Source organism: Pelodiscus sinensis, chromosome 25, assembly GCF_052426305.1.
Source record: "Pelodiscus sinensis isolate ZL-2025 chromosome 25, ASM5242630v1, whole genome shotgun sequence".
In the NCBI taxonomy this organism is placed as follows: Eukaryota; Metazoa; Chordata; order Testudines; family Trionychidae; genus Pelodiscus; species Pelodiscus sinensis.
Genome location: NC_143076.1, coordinates 13,274,394 through 13,286,322, shown reverse-complemented (window position 1 = coordinate 13,286,322; position 11,929 = coordinate 13,274,394). Strand labels below are relative to the sequence as shown.

The 11,929-nt window shown below is 47.1% G+C and overlaps 1 protein-coding gene across 1 annotated transcript in view; it reads right to left on the bottom strand.

The window, feature by feature from the left end:
• Positions 1-90: 90 nt before the first annotated feature.
• Positions 91-11,929, bottom strand: part of SRPRA (SRP receptor subunit alpha) — a 22,464-nt gene continuing 10,625 nt past the window's right edge. The window contains exons 7-14 of the mRNA XM_075909283.2: positions 11,291-11,400; positions 10,269-10,387; positions 7,959-8,045; positions 6,993-7,165; positions 4,295-4,508; positions 3,274-3,437; positions 3,015-3,113; positions 91-1,541 (exon numbers count right to left, since the gene is read on the bottom strand). Coding sequence (XP_075765398.1) covers positions 1,413-1,541; positions 3,015-3,113; positions 3,274-3,437; positions 4,295-4,508; positions 6,993-7,165; positions 7,959-8,045; positions 10,269-10,387; positions 11,291-11,400 — 1,095 coding nt within the window. The 3' untranslated portion in view covers positions 91-1,412. The remainder of the gene's footprint in view (positions 1,542-3,014; positions 3,114-3,273; positions 3,438-4,294; positions 4,509-6,992; positions 7,166-7,958; positions 8,046-10,268; positions 10,388-11,290; positions 11,401-11,929) is intronic.

Below are 11,929 nucleotides of genomic sequence, written 5' to 3'. Positions count from 1 at the left end.
TTTACGGTAGGGCTGAAGAGACAAATAAGTTAAACATTTCAGAGTGTTCATCCTAGCAGCCTATCCTGTCCCTTCAACAAGAGAAACAACTTATCCAACTTATTTATGAAATTTATTTTTATATAAATTATGTAATTCTTTTAGCAGACAGCATTCAAGTTATTGCACTAGCACATCTGCAATACTGAGCTACAAGACATCTTAGAGTTTTGTATTATTCAATGTGTAGCACTTCAGACCAGGATCTAGAGGCACTCTGAATGGAGGGAGAAGGGGGGGCAGGAAAGCAGCAAGCAGCCAGCACTGTCTTCCTCTAAACAAGTTTCATTTCACTAGCTGGTTTATTAGAGGCCAAAGCTAATGCTGTTGGGACAGCAGGCAAGAGTTCTGGTAGTATCAGTTTGAGCCTCAACACCAGGGAGCTAAGGGGGCATGAGTCATTAATAGAAACAGCTTCTGAGAAAAAGGGTTGTGCAGTACAGAAACCAGTTCTAGCCTATACCCTAAAGCCTGCAAGAAGCCAGGCAATGCTCAGTCAGCTTTGATGGCAATACAGCTCTTGGCAACTAACAATTCCAGCCTTAGACCAAAGTAAGGACCCTAGGCTCACTGTCAAATAGCCCTCAGAGTCCTACAGTTCCAGAGACAGGGAAACTAGGGACCTTAAGGCAATTTCAGCATCATCCCTACAGGTCCCTGCGTGACAAGCACAACAGCCTAGACTTACTATTTTTGGTTTATCAACTTTGGTGAGCTGCTATTCTCAGAGCTAGCAGCAGGTATTAGTCAGGTTGGCTACACAAATTGTCACTAAGCAGCATCTATTTCTGCTCTATGGAATGTGCAAAGCTAGCCTTAGGATTAGCCCCTGGACTGGGACATTCACGCTCTTGGATCCCACTAAGCCTCACATCTAAACATCCAGATTGGCTCATAGGCTCAATACCTTTAACAAGCTCAGTAGTCCATAGATGCTTTGTTTGTGGCAGATCTTAGCCACCACTCAAAAGATATGAACAATACAAAGCTCTGATTTCAGCTTCCACTAAACAGAGCAATCCAGGAGAGAAGGGCTTTTGCTGGACGAAGGCCACAGAGCTGTTCTGGCAAGGGTGCTCCACCTGAAGGAGACAATTGCTTTATAGCCAATAAATATGGAAGAAGTGTAGCTAATCAGAATAAACAACATGATTGAAGATAGCAAACTCCTTCCAAGTCAAGTCATGCACCAGGTAACAGGAAGGCTGTGCACTGGTGAAAACACTGATGTATTCAAGCACACGGTGAAGAGAGCAGCCCCTAGCTCTGTTATCCCTTCATTCTGTTTTACACTACACTGAAAAGACAGTCACATTGTAAAGCATGTTCTTCGGAGACAGCTGCAAACAGCAATTTGGTGCAACAACTGGATTTTAGGCCTTCATGAGAGCAGTGACTACAGCCTTGGCATTAAGGCTACGCAGATCACAGTAGGTTTGTCCAGTACCAACAAACACAATGGGCTTGCTAGTGATGTAAGTCATGGAGATTGCAGCACCGACCTATGGGAGAAAGAGCATCCATTAGTTGGTTGGAGGAGAGCTACTGAACAGGACTCTGCCTCAACATACAACCCAGGCCTGACAAAATATTCGTTGTGTGATTGGCTAGAATAGAAGCCTATAATCTGGGCAGGTTCAAGTCCAATTAGAGTGACAGCAATTTGTCAGAGTTCTGAGACGAAGAATGTAAGGATTTGATAGCCAGGAATTTGAATTAAGGTTCTAAACAGTCTGAACTCCCTTCCCCACCCCTCTGGTCCCACTCCAGCCTGGCCTTGTCTGTCCCATGAGACAAGATAAAGCCAAAGTTTACTTGGCTACCCCTCCGAGGCTGAGAGAAGCGACACAGGCTAAGCGGTATACAGGTCATCAGGGAGTCACAATAGCCTCTTTGGCCTTAAGTTTTTATATTCACCCAGCAGCAGGAAAATTAAAAACTATAGTGTGAGCAGTCAGAAGGGCGAGCAAAAGTAATGACTGGTAATTTCTTCTGAACAAATTAGAGATGCGGATGGCCCACTATAAACTGAACTATTTCCTGTCTTACCCCACCATCTTTTTAATGACAACTGCCGCAAGGCCTTAGTTGCTGGCTGTAAGCAGCAGCTGAGCCATGTTTGTGAGGTCCAGCACTGACACTCAGTTGTCAGAATTAGAAAAGACCAGACAGTTTGTTTAGGTCAGTGGCCTCAAAGTTCAGAAGGCCAACATCTCGCCAGTAACTGTTCCCCACACACCCTGGAAGAACAATGGCACTGCCTTTCCAAATCCCCTGCTGCAAGGTGAGCAACACCAGCTGGAATTCGTGTCGAGTATAAACCTTTGCACTCATGAAGGTTTTTCTACTCAACACACCAGTCCAGAAGAAAATGAGAAAAAGCTGTACAATAGAATATGCTGCCATCAAGAGGACATTTGAGAATGCAAGAAATGTTTATGCTATGAGCTATGTTGAGCTATGGCAGCTCTCCCTCATATAGCCGTTCTAACGAGCAGTTTAGAATGGCTTTCATTTGCCACCCACAAGTTTTGGAATACTGATTTGCATGATGATTTCCTTGGGGGCCATGTGCATCTTGGTTGTTACAGCACTGCTAAAGGGAGTAATCGGAATAGCTTGAGACTTCCAAAATACTCAGACCAACAAAGATTCCACTTGCCCTAGTACAGTATTGTGATATTCCAAAGCAACTCCACCACAACGTGAAACATGTTGCCTCAAACTACTTCAAAGTGGACCCAAAGAAAATAATTCCTTGTGAGAGGAGTCTCAAGGAGATGATATTGACTGACGCATCAAGAGAACATGCCTTGTTGAGATCTGAAGACATTGTTGTTTGATTTCTCCCCCCGTTTGATCTCAGCAAGGAGAGGATCCATATGAGGTCATTTAAAAAGACATTAAAACACAAGACTCCAGCGGGGAGAGAGAGAATGCACACGCTCCTTGTATCAAGTGAATGGCCATCATACCTTGTCATCGATGGTATCAAATTTGGTGAGCACAATTCCATCAATGAGACGTGGTACCTGGGTCATGGAGTGATCAGCAAGGGCCTTGTTAAACTTGACCTGGGGGAAAATACAGCCCAGAAATAAATCCATGTAAGTTCTTCTAAGCAGATGTCCATTACTGGTGTGCAAGCACCTCCCAACACGTACGAAGAGGCTCATGCCACCTGGGGACTTCCCCCTGTGGCAAAACTTTGAGGTTAAAGAATTAAAAACTAACCAGCTGATCCACAGCTTCGTTTCCCACCAGGGCTTCCCCAACAAACAGGACCAGGTCCGGGGTGTTGACTGCAATGAGTTTAGCCAGAGCCGTCATCAAGGGGGCGTTGTCCTGCATGCGGCCAGCAGTGTCCACCAATACCACATCGAACCCCTGGTTACGTGCTAGGAAAAGAGACGTGAAGGGGTTTACTAGGTGAAGGAAGCTGAGAGAGTTACTATTCATAGACACACTGCTCCTCCAGCCACTGCCCTTCCTCAGAATATCAGGGATTTACTCAAGCCTCTTTCCTCCACACACCTTTTTTTCCCCCACTACATGACACAATCCGTAACACAAACCCTCTCTGGGACAGGAACAGGCAGTATATATATTAGGGGACTAGAACCCAGATAAACAGCCTGGTACTCTAGGTACTGTCAGGTTGATGGTACAGCTCGGGCCCTTTTCTCTAGCAGGTCAGTTCAAATCTCAATCACAAATCTTTCCCACCAGGCAGATTCTATTCAATCTTCAGCAGGTAACTTGTTGCTCAGTTGTGGAAACAGCCATAGACTGACACCGCTCCCCAATACACACCGTGAAACTGGCTTCCTCCACCCCATCCCTATGCTGTTCAGAATTCAGAAGAGGGCCTGGCAGCTAGTGCACAAGATCTCTGATTTCCTGGACCAAGAATTCATCCCCAGTGCTGGAGCCTTCCCTATTCTCCAGTCTGTGCTCCACACCTCCCCCACACCAGAGCTATTTCCGACCTGTCGGGGAGGTGGGGTCTATACGAGCATGGTGGCAAGGACGCCCTGTCAATGGCCAAGCCAGGAACAAAGGCCAGCAGGCCTAGCTCCCCTTTCCCTACTCCAGTTCAAGCCGTTCAGCCATCCTTCGCCCCAGGACACTGGACTGGCATTCCCATCTCAAACCCCATGTCACTTCTCCCTTAGGAGGGCCAGCGCCTCTCAGAAAAAGGATTTCTGTCCTGGATGCCTCAGAGGAGATGGCCAAGGCAGGGGACAGGGCTCACCATAAGAAATGGCCTCCATGGCAATGCCAGCGGCGTCTTTCCCATAGCCCTTCTCATAGAGCTGCACCATGGTGCGGCCGCCGTGGTTTTCCGGGGGGTGCAGAGCGTTCAGACGGCGGGTGTGAGTGCGCAGCTGTTCCACGGCTCCAGCTCGGAACGTATCGCAGGCAGCAATGAGGACGGTGAACCCGTTTTCAATCAGCCAGAAAGAGATCTGAGAGCGGGAGAAGGGATCCTATTACTGTCCCCAGCCCGAGTCTAGCTCTGCTCAGCTCCCAGCTCATCAGAGCCTATCGCCTGCCCCCAGGCAGTTTGCTGGTTCACTTCCCCCTCCCAAAGTTCAACAAACGAGTTTCACTAAGTGTCCTAGCCCACGACAGTCACTGACAGATCAAGTGGGGAAGGACCCCGAGTCTCCAGAGAAGATTGGTGAGTATGTTGGCAATGCTCCTCCTTCGACCACCCCCCAAAAAAGAAAAGGGAACCAGCTCCATGTTCTCCTATCATGTCAACATGCTTCCATGTCAGGTCCCACCTGAGTCCGTTGGCTACATTACAAGCTCTTCACTTCCCTAGAAATACTCCTGTGAACACACCACACCAAGGCAGTGATCAACCAGCAATGGTTCCCATCTCCAACGCCAGTAGAATCTGCACATTCTTGTGGGCATCGCTATGCTCTGCCTGTAGTGTAGACCCTGCACATCTACCCAGCCTTTTGTTGAAGGGGATCAGAGCACTCTGGGGCATGCCCATTGCCTGCTCAGGGCTGTATGGAGGAGCCAGACAGTTTTCCCCCTAGCGACAACTCTATCTTGGTGATGACAAAGACACTGCTGCAGCTCAAGGCTGCCTTCCTACTGACCCCTGGCCTACACAGCATGGCCTGAGTCTGGCATTTAACTGCACTGTTCATGTTACCATATCAAGGCTTCTGGTCAGTCAGACACATTACAGGAAGAGGCTGATCACCTAAGGCAGCATGAGGGAGGTAAAGACACAGTAAAGAGTCCAAAGGGCTTCTACAGACCCTCAGTTTAACCACACCATGGGGTTTTAAAGATCAGCATGAAGGGTTCTGAAATTGTCTAGGTATTTCAAAACGGTGGGTAGACGTCCCTATAACTAGCACAAATCTCTTCTCCTGATGCTGAGTAGGGGCTCTTTAGCAGGGAGGGAGATGTGCATGTGAATGGGGTCAGAGCACAAGCCAGCTCTCCAGCCTCACTAGGTAACATACTAGTGGCAATATACTAGTGCAAGATTCAGGAAGTTGAACTGCCCATCAGCATAACACAATGCAAAGCGCTGTCAGACCTACAAGGGAAGTGAACTGCTCAGAGGAATGGTTGTAGCTAATATTTCAGTTCTAGGGATCTGGGTGCCATATGCAATAGCTGTAGGCAGACAGTCCTACACTACGGAGATGTTGCCATCACAATTAGCCAAGGGGATTTGAGATGGCGTCCCCAGAATGTGCACAGGAAACAGGGTGGATAAAAATCAATGATTAAAAAAAAAAAATTTAAATAAGAAAATCCAATTTAAAATCAGATTTTTTTTTTATAATATGCTTTTTGAGGGAAAAAACCTACATAAAGATTGTTAATTAAGATACATTATAGCTCAAAGATATCTCACCATGGAAGAGAGATTATAAATTATAATTCTAATTCATGTAATGTTTAAGTTTTGTAAAAAAAAAGCGTTCCTATAGTTCATGGGTTTGGGATTCAGTCCTCTGGGGTTCTAGAAGCTTCTGTATAGATGATTTGGGTTAATCTTTCTATCTACTTAATAGGACTCAGTACTCAGTCTAGAAAAGGCCATCAAAGGTGCCTAATTTTGCAGTTGTCAAACGGTGGATTTGTGTCTCCAGAGAGAACATGCTTGTTAATAGCAAAAATCTTTTAAAATAAATAATCTAGAGGTGAGAAATAAGACTTTAACCCTCCTGTCCTCTGCACATTTCTGTACAGTCAATCCCTTCCCTCTCTAAAAGTGCAGTTTCAAAAAGTTCAATGAATAGAAGCCAAAATTTTAAGTTTCTCATGTTGACTTCACTGACAGACAATTTAATTTTTTATTTTAAAAATATTTCATTTATTCTAGTTAATTTTAACTAAAACAAACCTATTTTAAAAAAACATGAATGTTTAAATTCAAAAATTCATGCTTGTTTTGTTAAAATATGATGCTTACTGTTGAAGAAAAAAATCCAGAATACATAACGTTTTAGTGAAATAAAACAATTTAAACATCTGTATGGTGATGTTCTCCTAATACAGCATCACAAGAAAATTCTCCAAATAGTAATGATTGACCTGTTGAGTTGAAGATAGTTTACCTCCCACTGACTTTATAAATATCTGCGGTAAATGAAATAACCAATCATTTTCTGATATGAATCATCATATCAATATAAAACTAATCTGAAAAGTTTTCAAACTAAAACACCGTTTAAAAATGTCTACCTTCTAAAAATGAAACCTACATCCTCTCTGAATGGTGATGAATATGTATTAATGTGATGACAATTAACAAGAATGCACTTTTATGTAGAAAACCATGATTAAATCGAGCCTTCCTGAGGAGTGATTTAAATCACTAAGTTAAAATCAAATCCTCCCTGACAGGAAAGGATCCTCCAGGAAAGGGCCCGAACTGATCGCTGAGAACACAAGCAGCTGCGCCCTACCTTTGCCAGGTTGGTCGACTTTCCAACCCCATTGACACCACAGAAAGTGACGACATATGGCCGGCGGTGGCGCTGGGCATCCATGACCTCACGCAGCATGTCCACGCGGCGCTGGGGCTGCAGGATCTGCACCAAGGATTCCTGCAGGGCCTGCTTCACTGTGGAGGTCACCGCTGGGGAAGACATGAGAAGAGGAACCTCTGTCAGTGTTTGATCGCAGATGGAGTGGCTGAGTGCCCACCCTTCCCCCATCGCATCTCAGGAGCACACCAGTCAAATGTGACCTACACAGCTGCCACATGAAGGGGCTTGGGTTCCCTTCGGAGCAGGCTCTTCCCTTATTAGTCTGCTGATTGTGTCATTAAGTTCACTTTTACCTTCCCCTGACAGTGAACAATGCTGCCTCCTCCACAGGAGTCCTCACTAGCCTGGAGAAGGCACTCCTGCCCCCTACTACTACAAAAGGTGCGAACTTAGCACCCTGCATTCTATAGATTCTCAGGCCTCTGCTGATCCTTTGGCCCTCTGCCCATTTCATCTACTGCAGCAGAGCTTCCCATCAGCAAATTCCAAGGGGTTAAACGTGTGAACTGCTGCAGAGGTTGGCATCACAGAAACCTCCCCCCACAGCCTGCGAGGGCCAAGCTACAGGAATCCAGAAGTGCAGCGGCTCAGACATTCCTGAACCACGGAGAGGTGCTTACCTAGCAGGGGGAGGTTATTCCCTTCTGCACATGCACGGAGAGTTACAAGGCACTTGGCAACTAGAGCCTAAACAGGCCTCTGGGGCAGGCTGGAACAAGCCCAGGGTCCAATGTCCCTTGGGCTGAAACCGCCAAAGAGCAGCAATGACCCGCTGGGACCAGCATGCTTTGTTCCAAGCCTCAGGGCAGCAGATGGGAAGAATGAAATGGCAGCAGAGGGCTTTCAGAGCAGCTCCTTAAATGGAAGGACAGAAGCACTTACTGGTGAAGGTGCCCATCACTTTCCCTTCCAGTTTCTTAGCCACCGATTCACACAGCTGGACAGCGATATCGGCTGCAACATTCTTCGCTGTGGAAGAGAAAAGCCAAGGGAGTAGGAGTTAGCACCGAGAGACCCTTGGGCTTCAGGACTCTCCCAGTCCCCCCAGAGGCTCCATACGCCTGCTAGCTCCAAGAGCGAGGCCACCCCATGGGAGAGCAGCGCTTGGCAGCGCCAATGAAACCCTGCTCTACAGCTGACAGCAATACAGACACTCCGTGCAGAGAGCCTTCAAGGCCGGGAGAACGTGCCGTCTTAACACAACCCACAGCCCAGATGCTTCCTCAAATAATCTTTTAACCCAGAAGTAACCCCTCCCCCACCTCTGGGGAAAGCAGGTAAGGAGACACTGTCTGGCCCCAGGCCAATGCAGAGCCTGTTTTGGGGCCAATGGCTTCTTTCCACATTACTCAACTCTAAGGATCCCAACCATTTTATCTTCCTCCCCTGCCCCTCAGAGTCCTCTGGATAAAATAAGGACTTCAGAGCCCATTAACATCACTGTCTAGGACCCTGGCTCCTTACTAGTCAGTTCCAAAATGTGCATTATATTCAGTTCAGTCTGATTCAGCTTGAAGTGGCCAAATTACTGCCCTCTTAAGGCCTATGACTGTCACTAGAACTTTAACATTTCCCACCTTGTCACCAGTAGAGCCCCAGAGCGTTTTACAGAATGTGAGCAAATCAGCTGGAACATACAGAGCAGGGGTAGGGATCCTTTATTGGGTTGGGGGCTGCTGACCCCAGTAAAATCAGTCAGGGCCCCATAAAAGTGAAAAGGAAAAGCCCCACCACTGCCGTGGCTCCCGACTGAAGCAGAAAGACACTCCCCACATTCCTCTTGCACACAAGAGATTGTGGCCAATTGGAGCAGCAGGGGGATTTGCTTTCCCCAGCTAGGGGGAGGTGCGTGGGGAGTGGCAGCACGCAGCGCTGCTTCCTCTCCTCTCACCAGGCAGAGCCTGTGGGTCGAACGTGACACTGGCCTGCCTGACATTGGCTTGCGAGGCTCAGGGCTTTCCCCCTCCCACAACAGAGAGCCAGGGCTGGCACCCCAGCCCCACAGGGAGAGCTACAGGGAACCCTGCCGGAGCTGAAACACTTACGCATGCTCCCCAATACTGTGGGGAGGAGCCCTGAGCCTCACGGTCTGGGTCCAGCTCCCCAGGCCGAAGGCTCTCCACCCGATAGAGTAGGGTCTCTGTTAACTACAATGTGCAGAGACTCACAAACGTACAGGCCTACCATCCTAAGCACCACATAATCTATTAGTCCAAGAGAAGGGTATCACACCAGGCATAACAGATTTATCCAGCGTGTCATGTCACACGAAAGAGAAAGGACAAACTGTCGCAGATTTCATCTATGACCTGGTTATCAGAGAAGCAGCTGGCCACATTTGATCCAACTGCAAAGTCCTTGTGAGCAATCTTACACTAGCATTGGTGCAAGCCACAGGTCTATTGCAATCTCATTCAAAAGACAAGGACACTGCACAAGTGAATCCCCCATTCACCAAGTTTAAAGTCAGGCACATGCATTAGAAAAAAGCTCATCAAGAGAGAATTTTTCTAGTTAGTGCTGTATGTGGGGCACATGCCAAACATCCTTTACTATGTTAACCTCCCTCTGTTAGTCTTGTTCTGCACATATATTCAGGGCAGGAGAACATACGTTGTGGAAATTGTTTATGCAAGACTCCTGCAGCAGTTTATAGACAGTGTGGAAGGACACCACTGAACTCCAAACTCTGTAAGGAGAGACTACAACAATACAGGGAGGGATAGCTCAGTGGTTTGAGCATTGGCCTGCTAAACCCAGGATTGAGAGTTCAATCCTTGAGGGGGCCATTTAGGCATCTGTGGCAAATCTGACAGGGCTGGTAGTGGTCCTGCTGTGAGGGCAGGAGACTGGACTTGACCTCTCAAGGTCCCTTCCAGCTCTATGAGATAATAATACATTGAGATATACCTAAGAAGAATACAAGAGAAAGGTTATAACAACAGTTCCATGCTCATTGGCATGTGGTAAAATACAGGGCCAACAGCATCTGTGACTGAGCTACAACTCTACTTCCTGGAAGAGTCACTTTACATTTTTAACGCTACTGTGGATACAAAAAAGGAAAATAGAATTTTAGTGAAAGGCCTGGAGAAATGGTTCCTTCCAAATGCAGACCAGTAGATCTACAGAGCCTGACACCAACCAGCAAGGACACAGGGCACTTGTTTGTAAGAGACATTCCAGACTTACCGATCAGATGATCCTTCATCTTCTCCAGCACAGACTCCATGTCCTCTCTTGTTAAGCTTTTGGAGCCCACCAGGCCTTTCAGCATCCCGAACATGCCTCCCAAAGCACCCTTCTTAGCCCTGTGAACACACAGTGTAGTTACCTATCAGTTCTCTAGCGTAAAGGGATGGCAGTGATCTCGAAGAGAATAGCAGCTAAAAGGGAGGGAAAGACCAAACGGGGGAGGGATAGCTCAGTGGTTTGAGCATTGGCCTGCTAAACCTAGGGTTGTGAGTTCAGTCCTTGTGGAGGCCATTTGGGGCAAAAATCTGTCAGGGTTGGTACTTGGTCCTGCTTTGAAGGCAGGGGACTGGACTCAATGACCTTTCAAGGTCTCTTCGAGTTCTAGGAGATAAATACATAAATCATTGGAGATTGCCTAACACATTTCTTAAGCTAATATATAGTCGGTCAATTTTGCCTTCTGGTACTGAGCTGCTCCTTAGGTCATGGCATTTTAATATGAGAACCAGATTAACAGTTCAAACTGGGAGACGGCCTTTACTAGCTGATCTGCAAGCAGCCATTCTGTACACTTTGCAAACCCAACTTCTGTATGAGGCATGTTCCAAAGTTGTCTGGGAACTCGCACGGGTTTGCTCAATTACCATGCGCAGAGAGGTGAACAAAGGTAGAGCAGGAGTCATTGGGAAGCAAAGATCCTGCGTGGAAGTGGCAATTACAGGATCATTTAGTCTAACGATTCAGCCTTCAGAAACAGAAGGACCACTCATGAGCAGACTGTTTATCCACCATGTGCTCCCTCAGCTGGAACAAAGTAGGAAGCAGCCAAAACCATGTAGCGTGTTAGACAAGACTTCCTTCCTGCAGAGGGTCCAAAGCCAAGGCTTTAGCTAGCTAGTCCAGGATCCATGTAAGCAACCCCATACAAGCTTAGCAGACTGGACATGCAGGAAAAGCTGTAGGAGATAAAGCAAGGAGCTAGCCATGGGCAGGGGAGCAGGCCTTGCAGGAGGACTTACCTGGGCTGTGAAGGGTTCTGAATAATCTTCTCCTCTTCTGGTTCCTCTTCATCACTCTCATATTCAAGATCATACAGGCGGCCAGGCTCCCGATCTCGATCTCCTAGGGCCTGTAAAGGATGGACAAGGCAGAGGCGTATACAGAGATTCAGTAACTGACATTTCCCTTCTTTTGCTGGCTCACTGCGAAGGGGAACGGTTGGCTCATGTTAGGAGCCAAGTCAACTTTTGCAATGGTTCTGCCAGGAAGGAGCATCCAGCTATTTGCCACAATCTGTGAGGAAGCGGGGTACTGATGAGGGGCCAGTCAGAATAACGTGATCATTTGTAGTGCCTGCAGGAACTTCTGGGAGTTTCATCTAATCTCCACAACTCCCAGTGAGCTAAGTGCTGGTTTCCCTTTACACAGAAGACAAATAACTTATCCCAAGATCACGCAGCAAAGCAACAACAGATGGGAATAAAATTCCCAGTCCTATGCTCCATCTACAAAACTACTTTTTATATTGCACAGGTAAGCTTTAAGGTAGGTTCTACCACCTTCCTCCAAACAGCTTTGCTAGCAGTTGGGGGGGGGGGGGAGGCTGATTTCAGTTCCTCCAAGAGAGGATTCCTCTAGCACTGAGCTCCAAAATGGTG